This window comes from Prosopis cineraria, unplaced genomic scaffold (genome assembly GCF_029017545.1).
Source record: "Prosopis cineraria cultivar Desert tree isolate PC_DT_omini unplaced genomic scaffold, ASM2901754v1 PC8, whole genome shotgun sequence".
In the NCBI taxonomy this organism is placed as follows: Eukaryota; Viridiplantae; Streptophyta; class Magnoliopsida; order Fabales; family Fabaceae; genus Prosopis; species Prosopis cineraria.
In genome coordinates, this window is record NW_026555339.1 from 13,233,333 (window position 1) to 13,257,854 (window position 24,522).

Consider the following 24,522-nt stretch of genomic DNA (forward strand, 5'->3'; position numbering starts at 1 on the left):
AAACTCACACTACAAAAGTCAAAAAGTGTAGCCTGCGAACACGCAAAACACACAAACCTTGTCGGAGTGATGTGACAAAACAAGTTGACTTATGAGTATGGGATAGCTTTACTTTTTTACAATCTCTCTTCAATTATGTGCCGCTCTTATTTTTCATTCTTATCATCTTCATCATTGTGTTGGATTGTGATCTTACTCAGCTTCTTCTTAACTCGGTGCTTCTCGCTCCATTGCCGTTCTACTTCTTCTGATCAAGCTACAGCATGCTATTCCTGCAGGTTAGTCTCTCTTCATTTTTGTTTCTGCTTTCTCTCTCTCCTTCCCTGCTTACACGCACATCTCTTTATTGCTCATAATTCTTCTTAGGCTCATGAATCTTATATATATCAGATTTCCATTTTCTTTCCTTCTTCTAAGTTTCAAACACTACTCCTTCACGCCGTTTCAAGTAATCTTCCACCCTTCTTTCTTTCTCACATAAAACAAAATTCATTAATAACTGCTTTTCAATTTTATATTTTTTCTCCTAGCTAATTTAATGTGGAGATCTGCTCCCTCTAAATTATATTTAAGTTATTTTAAATTATTTCACCTGATTCAAAGAAGGTAAATTTGTCTTAAAATTTTTTTAAAAAATCTAATTTTATTCTTATTAAAGAGAGAGAAATAAAATTTTAAAAAATATTAATTGATAATTTTTATATTATTTATATTAGGGACTAATAAATTATTTTAAAAGAAGTCTTATAAGTTATAATATAGATAGGAAAGTGATTATGTCATAAAAGATCTGAATTGCATGAATTTTATTTAGTGCTCAAACAATCAAAGAATATGTGCCAAAATTTATTTCAAGATTCTTAAAAAAAATAATTTCAAGATTTTGTTTTCATAAAAAAAAATCAATTAGTTAAAAAGAAAATGGTAAATGGTGTAGGATTTGAGCCTGGAGGTAGATAAAAGCTTGGATATTGATTATCTCAAGTGTTGGGTTCTTTGTTTATTTCGAAGTGTTGGACTGTGTTTTGTGTTGTTGGATTTGTTGTTTCCTGCTTCTAGTTTGTTGGCTTTGGCACAATCTTTTCACCGAGTCTTGACCAAAAAAAAAAAAAATTTCACTGAGTCACTCTTTATTTCCCTGCTTTATTGCTTGACTGTCCACTTTTTAAATATACGATATATTAATTTTTAGTAATGAACAAAGTTGTCTATTTATTTAAAAAAAGATAAGATATTATCTTAAGATCTTGGCTTGGGCTTGGGCTTCATTTCTTTTCACCTCAGGTCTCTCTCTCTCTCTCTCTGTGAAGTCTCTATTTGTTAGGCACATCGATCTCATATTTCAGATCGCCTCTGCTTCCATGCTCCAATTTCTTTGCTTCCAAACACTTGAGATAACAATCCAGCCTCCTTCTTCTTAAGCTAAGTGATCAGCTCAATGTGTTGGAGGATGTGAAAATAAACAAACTAAAGTAATTTCACTTTTTTGTGAGGTGCTCAAGTTTCTCTGCTCTTTTCTTGCTATTTATGCCAATGGCAGATTGGCTTCACTTTTGGTTCCATTCTCCAATTTCTTTGCTTCCTTAACAGTTTGAATTTTCTGCCATTCTGAGGTAAAGTCATCTTCTTTCTTTATATCCTCATTTATTAAATTTCAAATATCAAACTTAGATTATACTCTCTGCTACTTAATTATGACAAATTATGCTTTCATAAGATCAATTACTTAATAGGCTGAGACATGAATACTTACTATAAAACATGAAATTGATATTTTCATCAAATGTGCCTCTTTCTTACCCCTCCCCCCCAAAAAAAAGAGAGAGAGGTTTCACTAGTACTATTTTATTATCTCATATTTGTGTACCATATTAAATTTTTTCTTTGTTTGTTTGTTTTTGCAGTTTGTGTGGTGATTTCTTTATATTTACAGGAGACAGGCTTCACTAGTATTTCCATTTTGTACTTTGTTTGCTTCCAAATAGTTGAATTGCTTCAGGTCTAAATAAGGTTGAACTGCACACCATTTTGAGGTAAAGTGATCGTATTTTCTTATATCATTTATTACAAATCGAATTTGAATGTTGTTCATTATGCTCTGTGGACATTTCTGTCTTTTGATTTTGAATTATTTTGTTCTTGAAATTTAAGTAAAAAAAAAAAGAGGTGACATTTGAGAATTATGATAAAAAAAAAACCCATTGATGCATGATATGCTTCAACTTAACTCTATATATGTTGAAGTAATCTCCACATGATCTCCTGTTTGCTTTCTTTCACAAGGCCCCCTCTTCTTCCTCCCCTCTCAATCGTTCTTACTTTTTAAAACCTCGCCCTGACTCTACATGCCTATCTCTCACTTTACCTGATCCTATCATTCACTCTGTTCTTGTGAAAATACAGCCTCATCTACATTAATCAATCATATGCACGGGATTGCCCAAAAACGGTAAAATACGATTCTGAAAAACGACACTCCATCTCCCTCTATGACCCCAGCAAACATCCCGTCGTTTTAGCTTCCCTGTCTCCCATATTATCGAACACACGACTCGCCGTTTGCTTCCCAATCGTTATCAACGACCGTCTCTCTCTTAAACTGCTCTGCTTCCTTTGCACATCTTCACACAATAAAGCCGGCACCTTATTTTCCACCGAATGTGCCAAGCAACTACCGCAACAATCCCCTGAACAATAAATTCCGGCGATGTTGCCGGAAATTCCAGCTGCTCCGCCGCCTTTTACCTAACTCCTTCGTCGCTGGAACTTCTTCTCCCACCCGCATTACCTGAATTGCAATGCCTCCCTCGTCGAACCCCTCCGTGAATCTGAAACAACGGATTTTCACGTGCCTCACCAAGCTTTCCGACCGGGATACCCAGTCGCTCGCTGCTGCCGAGCTTGAGTCCATTGCTCGGAACCTCGATCCGAGCTCTCTGTCGGTTTTCCTCTCGTGCATACACTCCACCGATGCGTCGGATAAGCCACCGGTTCGGAGACAATGTGTGCACGTCTTGCAGGTCCTGTCTGAAGAGTGTGTTCGATATGCTTTCTAAACAAAAGGCCATGTGCGATTAAGCACTTAGATTGCTTTTATGACAAAGGCAAGAGAATGGTCTGCTCTTGCTCTGCATAAGGTAGTAAAAAATTTATAATTGAAGCTAGAATTAACTGAAATTAGCAAACTAAAGTTAAGAAAAAAGTCTTTGATTTTAATATGATTTATATTTGGATATTTTTTTTAAAAAATAAAAATTTGTTTACATGATTTGATTTAAAAGTCAGTTAAGATATATCATGACAAAATTGAATATGAATTTTTTTGTATATATTTTTGTGACAAATTTGATATTTTTAGAAAAAAATATTGAACTTAAAATGACAATTTTTTTAAAAAATAGATTACAAATATAAAATACATTTGAGTATAAAATTTGTAAAAATTTGAATATTATTAAATTAAAAATAATACAATTGAATTTTTATTTTACGTGTTTTGTGCAGACTTTAAATTTAAATTAAGAATAATACAATTTAATATTAATATTCTTCTACATCTTTTTCTCCCAACTGTAAAAAAGTTTTTCATATGTATTTTTCTTGTTTTTTTTTTTTTCAATCTTGTTGAAAACCTAAAAGATCATGAAAAGACAAATCATTAATTCTTATGCACCTGTCTGAGTCTAGTTTGTGCAAGCACCATATATGAGAGAAAAAGGGTAACAAAAAAACATAATTGTCATTGAAATATTCAATACCAGCACTGACCAGAGTTACCTAACGCCAGAAGCCAAAAAAAGTAGCTTCATGGCCAATGCCATGTTTAGTCCATAAGTCCGTTCAAAATATTTTCTATCCAAACATGATTTTTTTTTTTTTCAAAAGAGCTTTTAACATCCTAATTGAGGTTTGGGTAGCCCAAACCCTATACAAACCTCAGTTAAGATGTTGTCTAAACATAGCCTAACTATCGTTTTATTCACATCCTCATTTGAGAAGGCAAGTGTGCAACGCCGACACCAAATGTGCCAACAAACATAGCCAAAAAGCACATTCCCCACGCATTGCACTATGCCTATGCAGTAACAGAAAGCCAACAATTAAATTTAATTTAAAATTTAGGTGTACAAATATTTAGGAATTTTTTTTTCCAGATCTTCTTGTATCTTTAAATTAATAATGGTACATGAGTACATAATAATTTGATAAAAAAAAAACTAACTTTCTTCAATCCGTTAAAATAGTACATTGACCCTTATATGTTCTAAGGAAGAAATTAACGGATTAAGGAAAGCTGACTTTTTTTTTATCAAATTAATGGATACTATACACTTTTGTTTACTTAAAAATACCAGAATCTTATAGGAAAAATTTTTTTAGATATGTTTTGCACTCAAATCCTTTAATTTAATTTAAATAACTAAACAATTATCCCTTCTTATAATATCATTGCCATTATGCTTCTCCTCAAGCATCCTCTTAATTACCTATTCGTCCCCTGTAACTCTCTTCATTTCTCTGGCCCCCACTCTCTCTCTCTCAAGTCCCTCCGATCTTTAATGCCGCTTCAGATAATAATAGACCCTCCTTTCTTCTCTTTTTCCCCTACAAAATTCATTAATAACTGAATCTTAACTAAGTTTTAGGTTTTTTTTTTGCTATATATAATTTATTTCACCATCTCTGTATCTCATATTTGTGAGGTACTGAAGTAGTTTATCTTTTATTGCAGTTTGGGTGTGGTGATTTCTTGATGTTTATGGCAATGGCAGATTGGCCTCACTTGTGTTTCCATTCTCCAATTTCTTTGCTTCTAAACACTTAGATTTCATGCCATTCTGAGGTAAAGTGATCTTTCTTTATATCATTTTTATTAAATTTCAAATATCAAATTTATTTTAGTTTATATATGCTCTATGCTTATTTATGACTAATGATGCTTTCATGAGATCAATTAATTATTGGAGACTTAAATAATTTTTGTAAAACATGAAAATATTTTTCTGAAAGGCACTTCTAAATAAGTATTCATGTTTTTTTTTTACTTCCATTCTGAGCCTCTAATGGCATTTGTTCATTAAATTACACAAAAAAAAAGAGGTATTAGTTATTCCATTGTCTCTTATCTGTGTATCACACTAAATTTTCTCCATTTTTATTGCAGCTTGTATGCCATGAATTTTACAGTTTTTTGGTAGTTAGGCTTCATTCATGTGTTCATTCACGTTCTTTCTTTACTTCCAAAAAATAGTTGAATTCTTCATGTGAGGTAACATGATCGTATTAAATTAAAATAAATTTAAAAGCTTGGAAGAGATTAAGAAATAAAAATGACAAGAAGTGTCCATAAAGATCATAAAAACAATATAGTACATGATAAATTTCACGAAAAATAATACTATAAAATAGTTATATTTTAAAAAAATTTACCTCAATCAATAAGGTAATTAAAATAACTTTAAAAGCTATATTAACTAATTCACAATCTAAAGAGAAAATTCAATCACCAATTCATCCACTAATAGGTTCCAACTAATTCCAAGAACAAGAGTGTTTAGCCCCTCATTTTGATGACATTTTTATCAAGTAAATAGACTGTTATTTACCATTAGTACTTTGAGCTTCTTATTGATTTATACTATCATTTAAGTATTAAAGTTAGTTTAATAATAAATCATCTAACTAGTTGGGATTATTGAAATTTTGACTATAATTCATTAATAACTGCTTTTCAATTTTAGCTTTTTTCAGCTTCCTAAATTAATGTTAAGATCTACGGTCTATATTATAAATTTCTCCCAATTATTTCACCAGCATGAAGAAAGGTAAATTTGTCTTAAAATTTTAAAAAATATTTTAATTTTACCTCTCTTAAAAAGAAAAAAAACATAATATTCAAGAAGGCCAGTAGAAATAGTAAATTAGGTTTAAATTCTCTTTTTAGTATTTTATTATCAAGGATAAAATTTAAAAATATTAATTAATAAAGTAATGTAATAACTTTTCTCCCATGCTTCTGTTATTCTCTTTTGTGATTTTCGCAAACCAAAAAATTGAAAAAAAAAAGGGGGAAGATTAGTATTTTTTATATATATGTCCATTTTCTCATGCTTCTTCTTATGTATTCGTATTGTTGAAGCTTTTACCCCTTTGGTAATTAGTTTTTGTTTGCTATGATTCGTTTTATGTAGACTTTTTCTTGGCAGCTTGCCCTTGGTTGATTGTTAATTTGTTCTTACAAGTGATCCAAAATTCACAGAAAAAAAGGAGACTTCCAATCAGTGTTGAAATCTCCCAAAAAAATTAAGGTTAGCATATGTTTTGATTCTATTTGTTTCTGTTGCTCATTGTCATTTGGTTTATATTTAATTTGACCTATTCGATTTTCTCACGTAGTGAATGCAGTAGATAGTATTTGGACCAAAAAAAAAAAAACTAATGCACTAAAATGAAAAACCAAAATTTAAGTTGCATGACATATTAACTTTCAATTACATAAACTAATTACGTAGAAGAATGACACTTAAATTCTAAAAAAAAAATTAGTTTTATAACAGTTAAGTCTTAATAAATTTTATTAAAAGATGAGTTGAAAATATTTGTTAATAGTGAGTTGCAAATATGAGAAAAATTATTATGAGTGACTTATTATGAGACTAAAATGTTGAATTTGCATTTCTCACTCTGTCTCTGTGTCTCATTCTCTTTAAATTTATATTTGTAATTTATTTTTTAAATAAGTTTAGTGATTCAACTATAATTAAATTAATCTTTTACGCCCTAGTGTTATTCTCCCAATTTTTTTTTTAAAAACGAAATGACTAGAAATTTGAACTGCCAAACATGCTAACAAATAACTTATTATTCTGTACATATGCGTATATACCATATCTCTTGTGTAATAAAAGCTGTTACTTGTGATTTAATAATGTGATTTGCTCTTTCAGTTTCGTATTCGTGTTTTGGCTGTCGTCATCTTTTGCGAGTTTGAAGAAAAACAACAAAAAGCGAGGTTTTTCTCTGTCGCAAGTTATCATCAATCAGAGTTCAATTCTCAGGGGGGGAAAAAGAAGTGGCAAATATCCATTTAATTTGAGTGGTTTTACTCCTTTTTGTGCGCGCGCGCGTGCGGCTTTTTTTAATTACTATTTATTATCATTTTCATCACTATCAATTTCTTGGAGTGCAATATCATTAAGTACTGTGGATGAACAAAAATAATAGTCAATCTATCTAAAATTATAAGATATTTTTAAAGAAGATTTAACGTTTTAAAATATAAAATATTTTGATGAAAATAAGATTTCAATACTTTTTTAATAATATTCTTCTCATATATTTTTTTTTTGTAATATTCTTTCATTAATGAAATATTTAATGAAGGGTATTTTTAAAAATTTATATTTTTGTTTTGAAAAAAAAAGGTAATAAAGTGTATTTAAGGAGTTTTATTAGTATGTGCGATTTTATCTAAAAGTGTCTTATAATTTGGGAGTATCTTCTAATCTACTCTTTCGGTCTCTATATATAAGAAATTTTTTAGAATATTTTTTTGTCCTTATGAGGGCTTGTTGGTTTATTAAATTAAAAAGAGAAAAGGATAATTAATTTCATTAATTTACTTTGAAAAAAGAGATTTATTTATTTACAATAATTAGAAGTAAAATTAGAATGATGATGTGTTTTTAATTAAATAATTAATTTTTATTAATTTATGTGATTTAATTAAAAATATTTTATATATAGGAATGAGGGAGTAGTTAGGGCTGAATCCAATCTCCATTGTAATTTTCACCAATCAATGTTGTCACAATGGGATCGGGCACTGGTTCATCAAATTACCGTTGGATCAAGAGCTAGTTTCTGGTTTGATTGATTGGACCGGCCGATCCAAATGCCTAAATGCAAACCAACCTGGCCCGAAACCATTGTAAAAAACATTTAAAATATCTTTTATGAAAAAAATATAACTACTATCATTTAATGTATTTTTTTTAATAATCTAAAATATATATTTTTATAAATTTTTTTTATAAAATATATGTTAAGATGAAAAATAATTATTTTAAAATTATATATGCTTAAGAATTATCAATTACTTTTGCACTTGTATCATTTGTACGTTAATGCATTGAGGGTCCTGGACAAGTATTTATAACTGATGACATTGAAAAATATATCAAAGTTTCTGTTCATAGAAGTTGTCGTTAAAATTAATTTAAGTTTATTTATGTTTTTCAAATTATTAATTTTATTAAAGAATTAAGCGTAAAATTTGCTGCCGACTTTAAGTATTACAGTTAATGATATATGTATGTGCATTATTTTATAATACCTCTTTGGCCACTATAATGTTTGCTTCTGGAGTTCTGGTCAACCATTTGTGTGTTCATTTCTTTATTTTTTGATAGGACAGAAAAAACCAATTCTGTGTTCTAATATTCGTCTATTTGATGTTTTTTTTTTTTGCAGTTTTATCTTCGTCAATTGTTTTTAGTAAATTCTACAAAGAGAAATTTGAAAAAAAGGAGGTTTCCTTGTCGAAGGCATCATCGAACAAAGTTGAAGTCTTCCACAAAAACAAAAGGTAGTGAGTATGCATTTTTTATGATTTATTATTTTTGTGCTTACATTGCTATATTTTTCATTTGATCATAGTATATAGTTTCAGCTTCTTGTCCTTGACTTACCAAATTACATTAAGGTTGCATTTGGATGGGTGAATTTGAATTGGGAATTTGGATTTAAAATCTCACATTTAAAATTTATATATTCTAAATTTTTTGTTTAGATAATGTAAAAAGTTTTAAATTATAATATTAAAATCTTTTGTTTGGATTTTAAGTAAAATTTCAAATTTTAAATTCAATGTTTAAATTTAAAAGCAATTCGGACAACGTTGGCAGTCCAATCCCTGTCAAAGTCGGCAATCTGGATGACTTATTTTCACCAAGATTGGACAGCCGGTGTCTAGCGAGATTGAATAGTAGACTTCTAACGAGACCATACTCCGGCGGTGACTAGGACCAAATGGCAGACTTCCACAGACACTGGACTGTTAGCATTGATCGGGCCTAATTGCTAGTCATTTGATCTTGGTCGCAAGCTGCTGTTCAATTCTAGTTAATGCTAATAGTTTAGACTTGGTGGAAGTCAGCCTTATGATCCTGATTGTCACTTATACTACGGTCCTGGTCGGCACTATCGATCCAGTCACGACGAAATTTGGCTTTCTGATCCTCATCTTTACCTACACTTTGGCCTGGGTCATCACCAACAGTTCGATCTCGATTGGCACAAGTAGTTTAGTTCTAATAGAAGTCAATAGTCCAGTCTTGGTTGGTTCCTATTGTCCAAATACGAATATAAATCCTTATGCATCTAAACATAGCATAAAGTTTGAAGAGTAATGAGTTAATAAATTCTCTAATGCATTAATACTTTAAATATTGTCAATTAGAAGAAAAAATTGCACCGATTAAGTTCACTGTTAGCAAATAACATGATTTTAAACCATGTTGCTAATTAAGCCATGCACACGAGCCCTGAAACAAGCCTTAAACCACTAGATGGGTTTAGCTACTTGGATTGCACGATACTATTGTGCTCTATCATCAACTAAGTTTTTAGGAATATTGTTAACTAAAAAGTGTCATTTAACAATTTTCATGAGTGTTATGTTAGATCTTCCTTTATCTTTTTTAATAGGGCTCAAGATTATCAGTTCCACTTTCCTCATTAGTCCTTTTTATAGCCTTCTTTGTATATGTTCAAACTATCACAAATTATTTTTTATCATTTTCCCATAAATAGATGTCACATTTACTTTTTCTTGTATATGCGCATTTTGAATTTTATCTTTTCTTGTATTACCTCATTTCTATTTTAACAATTTTATCTTTGTTACTCCAACTTTATGCCCATGTTATCCTTTCAAGGCCCAACATTTATTACCATATAACATGTTGGTTTTATAGCAATTTAATAAACTTTCTTTTAAGTTTAACAGGTACCTTTTGATCACAATAATAATGCTTTAGCCTTTCTCTATTTAAACCACCTAGCTTATATTTTATGTGCAACATCTCCATTAATTTTCTCATGTTGAATAATTTCTCTTAGATATGTAAATCAAACTTTTTAACTTGAGATCAAGACACCAAAAGTTAAAGGTTGAATGTGATAACATCCAAACCAAGTCAGAGCACATCACAATCATTTCAACAACATCAAATGGCCCAAAATGACTACAAGATTCCATCGTCCTAGTCAACTTAGTAATTTTATGAATTTTATGCTTTACACTATCCATTCCAAATTAAAAATTTACTATTTTAAAAAAAATTAGAAGAATGACAGAGAGGTTTCAAAAGGATTAATTAATTCAAGTTAGGTTTTAAGTATCAAATTTCAGGAATTTGCAACTCAATCTCTCAATTTTGCAATTTCATTGTAATGGATTTATAACTTGTATTTTAAATTTTAATAGGAAAAATAATTTAATTCTTCAATCATGTTAAAATTTGAAAAATAAGTTGTAAATTCATCACAACGTAATTGCAAAATTGAGAGATTGAGTTGCAAATTTTTAGAGTTTGGAACTTGAGATTTAACTTGAATTAATTAGTTCTTTTGGGACCTGTTTGTCATTCTCCCTAAAAAATTTCTCCCTCTTATTTTCTTCCTACTTTTTCCTTGCTTCAAACTAAGCAACTTTGAAGATCTTATGTAAGGTATCCCTTACTAATCTCTATTTAACTTCCAAACCTAGATAATCAAGGTGTTAACCCTAAAGGATTACCCATTTGTATAGTCCGATATAAAGTTATAAATTTCAACAATGGGGAAGCGTTCATTATTTAAAAACACTTCAGAACACTTTCACCATTCATAAATTAGGGTTTAAAACTTATGTGGAAGCATGGGATCTTAAACAAGTCAATGCATTTGCGAAATAGTTGAAAACAACAAAACAGTATAGCGGAATAGAGATGCGTCGTGGCTCACTGCAGATATTCTATGCTTTGTCTCCTTTATGCCTGCGTGAGGAAACATTGCACAAAATTTTATAGCATAGAGCTATCACATGACAGCTACTAGGGTGAACTTCCAACAGCCCATTTCTTCGTCGGGCATCTGATTGAGGTAATCTAGGTGTCTACAGAAAGCGTTCTTCTAGCTTTAGCTAATAGCACCAATTTTACAATCAAATTATTTTTCAATCAAAAGTTGGACACTTGTTTTATAACTTACTCTTTTTCACATAAAGTCACAACCAGGGTGCTTAAACCATAATTCAACTGTTAAAAGTTTACACCAACCTTTAGACCACTCTCAAGGATCGTATAGGGCTCATACAACACACTATAGCCAACTAATCATTCATATATCACTTTTATATTGCTCAACCCCTTGATCACAAAACATAATGGGGAGCCCAATTTTCATAAATCAATACGTGAGAGAGAGAGAGAGAGAGAACTATATAATATTCATTCATGTACACTTATTTTTGCGTGCTTTCAGTTCATTTTTAACAATAATTCAAGTAGCCAAAAATGAACTACATGTAAACCTAGTTGGCAAATAGCAATTCAAGTAGCCAAAAATACACATAATTAAAGTTCAAGGCCTATAGGTATGATTATGTAGAATCCTATGCCTTTGGTCATTTTTTTTTATCCTGATCCAATGAGCTAGTTCCTGTAATATTTAAGATTGAGTGGTGAGTACAACTACTTAGTAACTAAGGTCAATCTAGTCTATACAATTACATATCAATTAATTATAGATGTAAATGGCAACCACAAAACATTTTTCCATTGAGTAAGACATTCAAAAGTTTACCCTGACCATAAAATTAACAACTATGTGGTTGGGCACCATTTTAATCCTTTCATAACATAAACAAACACATGCACATGTGGGGTGGCAATAGTAATAACCATGAACCCTTACAAAATCAAAAATATTTGAAGGGTGAGGTAGTTTTATTTATTCTTAAAAATTAGAAAATAAATAAAGCAAATTAGAATAAAGGACATGTGGTGTCATTAGATGCTACTTGTGATGCATAATTTTTTTTATTATTTTTAAATTAGAAACTTGGAAGTGTAAATAATTAAGTTAATGGAAAGTTGGGATAATTTTCCCATTATTTTTAAATTAAGATTTTGAATTTTATTTATTATTTGAAATTAGAATTTTGAAATTATGAATATGTGAATGAGAAGTTGAGATAATGGGGAGATATTTGGAGATAAAATAGTTTTATTTACTTTAAAAATTGGGTTAATGAGCAAAATGGACATTGAACTCTTGCTTGAAAAGCACCTTGGATTGTGAACTTTTAAAATGTGTAAAATAAATCCTAAACTTTTAAATTCATAGTAAATTAAACACTACCATTTTCTTTTGTTAACACTGTTGCTGATCACTGTAGGCGCCATTTAAATGTTGATGTGTCATTGTTAATTAGCACTATAGATTCTAAACTATTATGCGAGTAGCATCCTGGTCCTTGAACTTTGAAATTTTGAGCAAATTACCTCCACTGTTTATGTATAGAACGTTGACTATTATGTAGATCAAATTAGTCTTAGCATGGTTCACTGAAATGAATGCATCGTTGGTCATGGCGAACGACTTGTAATTTGTAAAATGACATTTTTTGTGCTTTTTTGTAATGTTTTCCAAACAATTGACATCTCATGCTTCAGTATACTTTATAACTCTAATTTAGCATGAGATGATGCACAGCTTTCACTATGCTCTTGGCTACTATCAATATCATCTCTTTATCTTGCCATGTATTGTCTAACGCTTGTAACTTTAATCCATCTCGATAATCAGTAAGTGTTCTTCATAAGTATTTGGATTAGCAACTTAAATATGAGTGTTTCTTGGGCATTAGACCCTCTCTTGGTAAGGAAAAAAAAACCACAATTTTGACAATATCAATAACAACACAAAACTAGCACTTACTTATATATAATACAAAACAATAAATTTGGAAAACATTCGGTAGTATAACAACTTAAAAAAGGATGTTTCTTGAGCATTATGCCATTTTTTATACTAAATTATATTCCAGTAAATTCTATTCTAACTTAATTTAAACAACAATCATGAAAAACAACATATCATATCAAATTTATACAGCACCAAGCATAGAAATTCCTATATATATTAGTTTGGGGAAGAAGAAGAGAGGAAAGGAATGAATGTGTAATAATGTAGACATTCAAATTAACCAAAAATAAAAACAATAAAAGATGAACTGACTAAGGGATATCAAATTCCAATTCACCTAATTCAACACCAATGAGCAACCTTATATGAAAACCCAATAGTAATCGATTGAAAAGAATGGAAAATGAAGGAAAATCAAAACTCACCACAAGTATGAACACGAGAGATGAATTAAATATGGAATATCAAATTCCAATTCACCTAATTCAACACCATGAACAACCTTATATGAAAACCCACAATCAAAACCTAACACTAACCGGTTGAAAAGAACGAAAAATGAAGGAAAATCAAAACTCACCACAATCATGAAAATGTTCACAAGCACACTTACCATAAGCCTCTATCGAACACAAGCATGGCCACACAAGCAAACTTCACAAGCACCCACAAAAGCAAACCCGTAAACAAATCATGATCCTAACGATTAGAGAGTGTGAAATGGGGGTGGAATTGTTAGGAAGGAGTTTTTGGAAAAGTTTTGAATATTGTCGAGTTGTCTGAGTGTGGAATGAAATAGGGTTTGGGGCCAATTTTAAAAACCAATACTTGGTGATTATTTCATAATAAGTAGTAATTTTATTCTATTTGATGCTTGTTCTGAAATAATCATCTAATCTGTACTTGATATATTTGACGATTACTCCATAATAACAACCGTGATGCTTGTTACAAAATAAGTCAAATATATCAAGTATATATTAGATGATTATTTCAGAACAAGCATCAAATAGATATATTGTCAAATATTTTTTTCCTTTTTTATTTGTTATTTTTTACAAATAACTATCAAGTATAAGGTATCTTATTTAGCCTTTTTTGTAATAGTAATGGTCTAGCTTTCTACTGTCCCTTAATGAAGGGACAGTGGAGGATTCCCTTAGAGGAGGGAATCTGACTCTATCTATGAACAATTGAAAAAAACTTGTAATTGCAATCTCATGTCCATTTTAGATGATGAGCATTGGGGAAACTATTGCATTAAATCTTGCTCGAAGATTAGTGGATAAGGCTATAAAGGAAGTTAATTATTTTTGTCATTTTGAGACTCATGTGCATCAATTTGTGCAAGACAATAATGATTTGGTTACAAAACCAAAAAAAAAGTGCAAAATGATGTTGAAGATGCCAAAAGAAGAAATGAGAACCAAATTGAATATGAAGTTCAAAATTGGATAGAGGAAGCTGAAAATCTTATTCGAGAGAATTGTAGAGTCAAGCAGACCTGGTCTTATAGTTGGTGTCCTCATTGGAGACACCGACAAGGCAAGAGGTTGGCACAGAGGACGCAAGCCATTAAAAATCACATACATAAAATGTAACTTCGAAAGAGTAGCACGTCCAGCTGAACTTTCAAGTATAAAATACCATGCTTCTGGAGACTTCATTGATTTTGAGAGCAGAAAGTCAAAATTGAAGCAACTTGTGAAAATCATCATATGATTGTGTTACAAGGGATGGGGGGTATGGGTAAAACCACATTGGCAACACAAGTGGGCAAACAAGTTGAAGAATCCAAAGCATTTCAGAAAGTAGTATTTGTTGTTGTCTTCAATCTACCAAATATCAACAAGTTTCAAGGTGAAATTGCAAGGTAGTTAGGTTTGCAATTAGAGGAAGGAAAGGAAGAAGAGTACCCGAAGGTTTTATGGCATAGAATTTATAATTATGATGGAAATTTAATTATAATATTAGATGACGTGTGGGAAGAACTAAATCTTAGAGACATAGGGATTCCATCTTGGCTAGATCATGGGAATTGCTATATTTTGATAACAACTCGCGATTCGAAAGTTTGTCAAGCAATGAGATGTCAACAAACAATTCAGCTACACACGTTGACCAATAAGGATGCCTTAAATCTTTTTTTGTTGCATGCTAGAAGTGGTGATGATTTGGAGGTTCTTGCACAAGATTTTGTGAAGGAGTGTGGAGGATTACCAATTACAATTGTCTCACTAGCTAGCACATTAAGAAATTGGCCTATAAGTGAATGGAAGGTAGCTTTGGCAACCTTACATAATTCTGTGCAATTTCTTGATATTGATGAAAATTTGGTGAAGGTTTATAAATGTTTAAGCTTAAGCTATGAGAATCTAAGGAATGAAAAGGCTCAAAAGCTCTTTTTATTGTGTTCTATTTTCCCAGAAGACTTTCTTTGAACCTTATTGTTAGACTTGGTATAGGGGTTGGACTTTTTGGGGAAGTTGACAAATATTATGTAGCGAAAAGCCAAGCACTTGGAGAAAAAAAAAGAACTTATAGCTTCTTCTTTGTTATTAAAGGTTGATAATAGTGAATGTGTAAAAATGCATGACTTGGTCAGTGAAGTTGCCCTATGGATAGCAAAAGAAGATATTCAAGTGCTTACGGATCCAGGAGTAACTTTAAAAACAAACAAGTGATTTGTGTTTTGGAGTACTAGTGATGTACTTGATAAGTTTGATGGTATGAAACTCGAGATTCTAATTCTTATCATAAATGGAGAGGTTGTAGCAAACAACCCAGAATCATTCTTCGTAGGGATGACAAGACTCAAAGTTCTACTTTTAATTTGTAAATATGGTAAAATATTTCTCCCTTCATCATTGTTAGAGTCACTTTTTTCATTAAATAATATTCGAAGTGTTCGTCTACATGGTTGGAGATTGGATGACATCTCTATCATAAGAAATCTCCCGAGTATTGAGACTTTTGAATTGGAATATTGTTCAATCAATGAATTACCAACAAAAATTAGTGAACTAAAAAGGTTGAGATTGCTGGGATTAAGGGATTGTGAAATTCAAAAGAAGAATCCTTTTAAAGTAATTGAAAGATGTTCTCAATTGGAAGAATTGTATTATGTTAAGAATTACATTGTTGAACATCAGAAGCTAAATGATGACAAAAAAATTGAAGATGATCAAATTACTCATGATACACCTCCTATTGCATTGCAAATGTATTCTATATCTTAAACTAGATATGAATGCTTTGCTGATGATGAGGATGGCGTGTTAAAATGCTTTAATACAGACTCTCTGGAAAATTTAATCTCAAAAGACTTCTTTAAGTACCTTATGGAAACAGTAGAGGTCCTTGACTTGGGGGAAATAGGAGAAATAGGATGGAAAAATCTTGTCCCGGACATCATTCCTATGGAAGATGGAGGTATGAATGACTTGATTAAGCTTCGATTGCGTCAAGGGTCTAAGATTGAGTGCCTCATTGATACTAAGGGGCATCATTATTTTGACATGACAGGTTTCTCCAAGTTGGTTGCGCTACAATTGTGTGGAGTAGAAATGAAAGAATTATACCAGGGTTCTCCGCCTTCAGACTTTCTCAGGCAATTGCAAGTTTTAAAGTTGAAAAATTGTAAGAAATTACTCAAACAAATTCTTTGATGGTAATCTCAAACTACCTCATTTGAAGGTCTTGGAATTGAATAACTATCCAATGTTCCAACCATCAATTTTCCAACCCTCTATTGCTCGAAGTCTAACACAATTGGAAGAATGAGTACTTGCAAATTGTGAAAAGCTAAAAAGTTTAATTGCTGTATACGAGTGTTTGGGAGAAGAAACAGTGGTTGTTGATGATCAAGAGTGTTATTGGATTGTTGTTTCCAAAGTTAAAATCTCTTCAAATTGTAAGATGTAACAAATTATAAATTGTATCGTCACTATTTTTCCCTGGAAACCTTTCCCTTTTGGAAGATTTATCTATAAGATACTGTAAGAAGTTGAAATACATAGTGAGTGAATATCGCGATGAGGGTCAAGTTTTGCATCAAGAGACTCTTCTCCCTTTATTGACTAGAATGGACATTGAAAAAGTACCAAGTTTCATTAAAATATTCTGCGATTGTAAGAAACGTATACCAAGGCAAACTTCATTTTTGAAAGGTAGTTTAGAGGAGAAAAATGTAAATTCGAAGACACGTGCTCTTTCATGGGCTCATGGGTGTTGTTTTCTAGCCACATTGAAAGGCACTGATGCTGTAGTTTCCAATGCCAAATTGCCACGTCACACAATGTCACAGGTATGCTATTATTGTCTTTCCCTTTCGTTCAACCTTCCTATTTTTGTGATCCTGCTTTCTCTATTAAAAAATATAAAATATTTTTTTAAAAATTAAATATAAAATATTTTTAATTTTTTAAAGTGTAATTATTATTTTTTTTAAATGGCCCTGACGAGAAATAATTTTATATTTATTACAGAATGTTTAATAGAAGAAAATATGAAAATATATGATTATTTTGAAAGTAGATAATTATTTTATTGAGAGTGAGATTCAATTAAAAATGTCTTACATTTTTAAAAGAAAGAATTATTAATTAAACTTCCATTATTAGCATATGTTACATGATCGAAAGATCCATTCACATTTATATATAATTGATAATGATAATTTAATATCTGTGCGTGTACGCACACATATAGACAATTTCTATAACAGAAGATGCTTGACACGTATATTTTGCATTTCATGTAAGTTTCTTCTTAAATTATGTTAAATTCTTTATATTATTAAATATACTTGAGAATAATTTACTTTATTAAAATAACTTAGACCATTTGATTAGACACATTTCAAGCTTTATATCCATACCCCTTTTCCTCTCTCTTTTTTAATCTCTTCCCTCCCCCTTCATCTTTCATTCTTTCTTTCGTTTTTTTCCCCTCAATTTTTTTGTCCCCGATCAAATAGCTCCTAATACCAGATTAAATAAGCGTAAGGATAGTTTATTCCATCAAAATAATTTAGTTTAACACATGCCTAGTTTTATAAATACATGATTAATCTCATGAAAATTTTGAAATTCAAGTGCTTGATTTGATAGTATTTTAATAAACTAAAATAATTCTTTTTATTAATCAGATTATTATTGAGGCATCAGATTAGATGATAGAAATTAGTCATATGAGTTGAATTAATATCAGGAAAATGTGTAGGTCTGTTTGGATAACCCTCAAAAATATATTCAAATGACACTTAGGATGTGCTTTTGTCAAATCCAACAAATAGTTGAGATCTCCCAAATGGATTTTGACTAGATGTAAACTAAAAACTAAACATATATTATGGTTGTAGGAGTTATTTGCAACAGGGCAAAGGATCAAAGCATTTCATACAGCTAAGTATCTTTTGAGACAATCATTGAACGTACAAGATACAAGGCATATGAAACTCAAGGGATGTTTAAAAGTAAAGACATTGTTCAGTGAATCTATTGCCACAAGCATAATTTTGGAGCAGTTATCAATCATAGAATGTCATGAATTGAAACACATAATGACAAATGAGGGACAGGATGGTGACTATATCCGTTGCAATAACTCTATTTTCCCAAAACTAGAGATGCTCAGAATCAGGAATTGTAACAAGCTGGAAATTCTATTTCCATCTACTCTTTCTGGAGTTCTTCAAAAATTAAAATCTATGGATATCAGAACTGCTCATGAACTGAAATATATTTTTGGGAAAAAATACAATCATGAGGATTATACATCACCAAATGAGAATGAAAATAATGAGCCTCACTTTCATCTGCCTGCTTTGGAAACATTATCCCACGAAGATGTGCCAAATATGAATAGCATTTGTATCAAGAGTTTTCAACTGGATTGCCCATCTCAGCAGACTTTGAAAGCAGAGAAGGTAGCACTATTTTAACTTATTATTCTATATCATGTCAGTCTTGTTCTATTTAATTTAATATAGCTCTGCGTACTTGTGATGCAGTGAAAGTTTGATTAAAAGGAACTTATTCGTGTATTGTATTTCTCTTAATAAAATTCAATTTTTTAAGCTTTTATATACATAGACTTAGTTTTGGGCCAAAAAACTGTTTATAATTTCCGCAAATACAAATTATTTGACAAATGTTTATGTTATAATCTTTTATAGATTTAATTAATGATAATTTATTTAAGATTTTTATTTGAGTAGAAGTTAAAGAGAAAAATTGATATTATTCTGTGTGTGTGTGTGTGTGTGTGTTTATTGATGTTTTATGTTTTCTTCACTTTCTATTATTTTGTTACTAATATGGGAAGAGGAATAAGTGAAAGACGTATTTAGTTAATTTAATGCTTTATTATATTTATATTTTATATCTTAAATGGCCACAATCTTATATGCGAGAGCGTATACCACATGATACTTGACATATTTATTTTGTATTTCATTTGTTCTATAGCACCTTAAATGTTGTTTTCATAATATTGTTTCTCTTAGGCAAATAATGCAAAACTAAATTAATTATTTGGGTTGATTGATAGAAAAATTAAATGTGTGCTTGTAGGAATTACTGGCTTCAATGAAAGGGATTGAAACATTTCATTCAACTGAATGTCTTGTGAGAAAACCAGTGATGTTTCAAAATATAAGGCAGATGACACTTAGTAATTGTTTAACATTAAAGACAATGTTCAGTGTATCCATTGCTATGATCATCACGTTGGAGAAGTTGGAAATCTGGGATTGCGAAAAATTGAAGCACATAATAACAAATCGAGGAGAGGATCGTGACTATATCAATTGCACCTCCATTTTTCCAAAACTAAAGATTCTCAGAATCAAGAATTGCAACATGCTGGAATTTATATTTCCATCCATATTTTCAGGAGGTCTTCAAAAATTAAAACTTATAGCGATCCAAAATGCCAATGAACTGAAATATGTTTTTGGGAAATACAATCATGAACATTATTATGTGCCAAATGAGAATGAAAATGATGAGCTTCACATTCATCTTCTGCTTTGGAAACACTATCCCTTGAAAACGTGCCAAACATGATCAGCATTTGCATCCATAAATGTCAATCTGGAATGCCCATCTCTACAAAATTTGGAAGAAGCAAAGGTAACACTTTTAACTTGTTATTTTACAGGATGTCAAACATGTTTTATGGCATAAAAGCATTTTGTTCCGTTTAATTTTACTTTATGTTAATTCAGAACATTTGCTTGGAAATTAATATTCTGTTAAAATTTGAACTTTTCTGCTCTTATATAAGATTGATTGCTGAAGAAGCAGTAAAACCTTATCAAAATTGGGTAATGTTACTGTACTTTATGTGGATTTGAGCAATTTATATAAAAAGAGTTGATTTTAGAACTATTTGACTATAACACACACACACACACACACACACACACTCACGGAGAGGAGTTTGTCTATTTATTGACTCATGTCGACACTTTTAATATTATGAAAAATTTCACAGATTAATTATAAGTTTATACTTTTAATTTGTCTGAACAATCATCTATATCATTATTGTCAACCTTTGGTCAACTAGTTGTGCTACAGAGTGAAAAGGTAATTGAGGAGCGTTATGTGATGGGGAAGCAAAAAGAACCAAGGAATCAGTGTTAATAATTTTTGGACATGTTTGGAAATGAATTATGCATATTTTATACATTTATTTGGGGTCAAAATTAGACCATGATCTGATCACTAGTGTGAAATGTAGAAATTTAACAGTGATTTGGAATTTAAATTGCCTCTTTAAATACTTGCAGGAATCCGAAATTCAAGAGATTATCAATGTTGAAAGGCCAATGACACCAAGTGTAGGCGCCGAATGTCGTCAACTTCATCAATCTTAAAGAAATAAAACTCACAGGATGCAAAAAGTTAAGAACTGTGTTGTCCATCTCGACATGGAGAAGCCTACAACAGTTGTCTTTTTTATATATTTGTGACTGAGGAATTAGTTAATGTGGTTGAAGATGATTCTATGGATCGAGGTTATATCAACAACACCTCCATTTTCTCAAAACTGGTGGATCTCGAAATCTGAACGTGCAACAAGTTGGAGTTTGTATTTCCTTACTATGTCGTTGGAGGTCTTCAAAAATTAAGATCTTTGATGATTGAAGAAGCTGCAGGGTTGAAGTACATTTTTGAGACATATTATTTATCAAATGAGAATGAAAGTGATGAGCTTCGTACTGATCTCCCAACTTTGGAAGCACTATCACTTATAGATGTACCAAAGATGATCAATATTTGTGCAAAAGGTTATCACCTAAGCATGCCGTCTCTATGGGACATGTGTCAAGATCTGGACAGAAAATCTTTTTCTGATTTTGTCACACTCTGGTATTAAAGGTGTGACTGGCACAGAATATATAAGATACACTCACATTTCATAAGCCTTAATTAACCAAATATAAAAATAAAATATCAATAAATAAACCCTACTAATCAAAAAGTCTCTAATATATATAATTATAAAGTTGGTAAAACTTTAAACATTTTGTAAAATTTTTAACAAAATCTCTCCTATAACTAAGACCTCCCAAAATTTCTACAATAGCAAAACTGGTCAGCCAAACCAGAAAGAAGCTTAACTCTGCACCAATATATTTCACAACAACAAAATAAGACTAGAACCTAACTACAGTATACGCGGAGCTTTAAATTTATAATTTTAATATAATATATAATTGCATCAAAATGAATTGTCGCTCCCACTATCCAAAAAGCAATACTGCCCCTCAATGATTGGCAAAAAGTGCAGGGTCAGTTATAATATCTGAGACCAAAGAAATTTTTAGTGAGTAGTGTTCCAATCAAGTTTGTAAATTATAATAAATAAATAAATAAAAATGAGAAAATAGTAACTAATAATTTAATTTCAACAAATCAAGAAAATAATGAAACACTTTTCTTAATTAACAATAAATGACGAGTTTGCTTAATGGTATAATTGGAACCACCAACAATATTAGAACCAGATAAGTTTATAAAAATTTATAATATATATAAAATTTTGAGTAATGGTGAAATTTAAAAAAAAAAAATGCCTTTAAAGAAATTAATATAAAAACAATAAGTTTTAAGTCTAATCTAGGAGGGCTTTATCAGAATGAATAACAGGCATGGACACACAGTTCACGAGGGTAAGTAACATATCTGGCATGGCAAGAAGCTACAAAAAACAGGTGCAAGTATAAAGCTCATGAATAATAGGCGTGGATTACATCCACAAAACTACATCCTCCATTCCACATGTGTTGGCCAGCACACGAGGCTAGTATCTCCAATGCACCCTACTAGCTAGGTGTACCATGGCGCATCAAAGGTTAATAGAACTGTCGTTATCGTCTAGCGTTCTGAATTCAATCCCCCTCATTAAAAATCAAGCGTGCATGGAGCAAGAATAAAATTTTCAAAATTTTTCACTTTCAAATAAACTGTTCAACAATCATTTTCCATTTCTTATGTTCATCTTCCTATCCTCCATGTACAAATTATCATATTAAAAATTTTTATATCAAACATAGAATTTATTAAGTTACTTTTGAGACGTAATACTATTTGTCATATATTAACTTCAATTATTACTTGGCAATAACATAAATCATGGGTAAAATCAAGAAATCATCATTTATAAATCAATTATTATAAAGATAGAATTTGTAAGAATATTTATACTGCCTATAAAAGAATAATATTAAAATTTAAATAAAGGAATTTTATAAATATTTTACTAAAAATTTATTCAGAACGCTACCCACTCACATGAGATTTTCAATAATCTTATAGTTAGACTCCTTGAATTTCACACTTATTTCAGTGATGCCCTAAATTAACCTAGCATTTAAACCAGCAACTCTTATGTCATTATGATTTTTCTTTTTAATATAAGCAAGTGAACTAATATTCAAGCTCTTCAATAATTCTTAAAGTTTCTTATTAACCCTTTAAACTCTTACTAAATCCTTCGATAAATTCCATCAAGTAATCAACAACACTTGGAAGCATTCAATCTTGATCATTAACACAGCTCTTAATTCAAACTTAATAAAATCTTAATTATTATGTAGTCTAGCAATTTTCCTTTAAGTGTTGTACAATTCCAATGGATACATCAACTTCACAACTTATATGAAGACATATACTTTCTCAAATAGCATATATAATTCCTTTAGGCTTTAGTATGAAAATTAAAAATCTTATTCCCACCAATTTCTTCTTTTGAGTATTCCTACAAGTACTATAAGATCATTCACAACTAACTAAATTATGAACCCAGCATCCAAGCTTCCAACTTCTTCAAATGTTTAATTCTACAATCAAAATTCAGCTCGTCACTAAAAATGAAGTAACACCTAGCATAAACCAAACAACACCTCAATTTCCTCAAAATCATGATAGCAACAATGAAGAGCAAAAACTCATCTTTCGGCCAGGGGAGGAAGAGAAAATGATTTGGTGTAACTGTTGAAATCAAAGGAGGAGAAGAAACCACCGACGATTTACCTTAACCCAAAGTGTAGTAGTGACAGTTATAATCAGCACATGGTCGGCACCAAGAAGGAAAGGAAAAGCTTCAATTTGCCGCACGAACGAGAGGGAAGAACATCAGAAATCATTGGCTAGCAAAAGAAAGAAATTAAGCTTATCAAACACACATAGGCGTGTCCTATAATTGAATAGGAAAGGATATTAAAGCTCACACACACTAACGATACAGTAGAGAAGATTAGGACGAAACAGGGGCGGTGGCAAGGAGAGGATCTGGTGACAGCAACACTCCCAACGGTGGTACGTGATGGCGAGGAAGAGACATAGCTGATGGTGAGCAGAGAAAATCAACCCCAAAGAACAGAAAGGCGGTGCAACAGGGAAGAGGAGAAGGAAATAGAAGAACGATGCTCTCTCTCGCTCTCTCCACTCTGCGTCTGAATGATGAATGAAGAATGAATAATCAGGAAGAAAGAGAATAAAATAAAAAAAACTTCTTGAAAAAATTACAAGTAATGACCCCATCAGATTTTTATTGTTGTTATAATATTTTATTTATCATTCTTTTTTATAACAAAAAGTAAGGGCACTTCAGTAACCTTTCTATGTAAAACAAAATAAAATTAATCTTTAAATTAAGTAAAATTTAAACTTTGAATATTTAAGTAAGTATATAATATAGAGTCTACTAGGCTAATATTTCTATTAGTCATAAAACTAAAAAATAAATAAATAAAATATTAATTAAAAAATTATTTAATTTAAAATTTAAAATTATTATAGATTTAATGGTTTATTTGCAAGGAAGACAACTTAATATTAAAGCTGCAAAGGTAATACTTTGGGCTTATTGTTTTTATGACATGTATGTATTACGATGTTTTTTTTTTTTTTAGCAAAGTATGTATTAGAATGTTTATTTGACCTTTCCTAATTACAACAAATTGGTTAGCATTCAAACGTGAAAATAAAGAATGGGCCAGATTTATATACTTTATATGCTTAATATATTTTTATC

At 30.8% G+C, this 24,522-nt stretch overlaps 1 protein-coding gene and 1 long non-coding RNA gene across 10 annotated transcripts; one reads left to right on the forward strand and one right to left on the reverse strand.

Moving 5' to 3' along the window:
• Positions 1 to 73: 73 nt before the first annotated feature.
• On the forward strand, positions 74 to 21,283 carry LOC129318991 (uncharacterized). Of its 8 annotated transcripts, none has more exons than XR_008595385.1 (10): positions 207 to 278; positions 1,311 to 1,613; positions 1,905 to 2,033; positions 4,733 to 4,843; positions 6,260 to 6,308; positions 6,948 to 7,012; positions 8,473 to 17,278; positions 18,335 to 18,901; positions 19,548 to 20,108; positions 20,771 to 21,283. XR_008595385.1 is itself a non-coding variant. In XM_054964022.1 (10 exons), exons 8-10 carry the CDS (start codon positions 17,057 to 17,059, stop codon positions 20,040 to 20,042), a joined length of 1,284 nt encoding a protein of 427 aa, XP_054819997.1. In that variant the 5' UTR covers positions 214 to 278; positions 1,311 to 1,613; positions 1,905 to 2,033; positions 4,733 to 4,843; positions 6,260 to 6,308; positions 6,948 to 7,012; positions 8,473 to 8,587; positions 14,206 to 17,056; the 3' UTR covers positions 20,043 to 21,283. The 8 variants fall into 8 exon arrangements, 6 of the variants coding, with proteins under 6 accessions (XP_054819996.1, XP_054819993.1, XP_054819995.1 ...); XM_054964022.1 differs by having other exon boundaries at positions 214 to 278; positions 8,473 to 8,587; positions 14,206 to 17,278; positions 19,548 to 21,283; XM_054964019.1 differs by having other exon boundaries at positions 217 to 278; positions 8,473 to 8,587; positions 16,498 to 17,278; positions 19,548 to 21,283.
• LOC129318993 (uncharacterized) lies at positions 19,960 to 23,922 on the reverse strand. 2 transcript variants are annotated; one of them, XR_008595388.1, is made up of 3 exons: positions 23,721 to 23,922; positions 23,520 to 23,635; positions 19,960 to 20,084 (listed from the first exon to the last, which is right to left on the reverse strand). It is a non-coding gene; the product is annotated as an uncharacterized LOC129318993 (long non-coding RNA). The 2 variants fall into 2 exon arrangements; XR_008595387.1 differs by lacking the exon at positions 19,960 to 20,084 and adding an exon at positions 23,281 to 23,326.
• Positions 23,923 to 24,522: the final 600 nt, after the last annotated feature.

What these genes read in the sequence shown, in the direction of transcription:
- LOC129318991 (XM_054964021.1), top strand. Translation starts at nt 17,057, where the DNA reads ATGGACATTGAAAAAGTACCAAGTTTCATTAAAATATTCTGCGATTGT. An exon ending in CACGTCACACAATGTCACAG is followed by an intron (nt 17,279 to 18,334) that starts GTATGCTATTAT and finishes TTATGGTTGTAG; the next exon opens with GAGTTATTTGCAACAGGGCA. An exon ending in AGACTTTGAAAGCAGAGAAG is followed by an intron (nt 18,902 to 19,547) that starts GTAGCACTATTT and finishes GTGTGCTTGTAG; the next exon opens with GAATTACTGGCTTCAATGAA.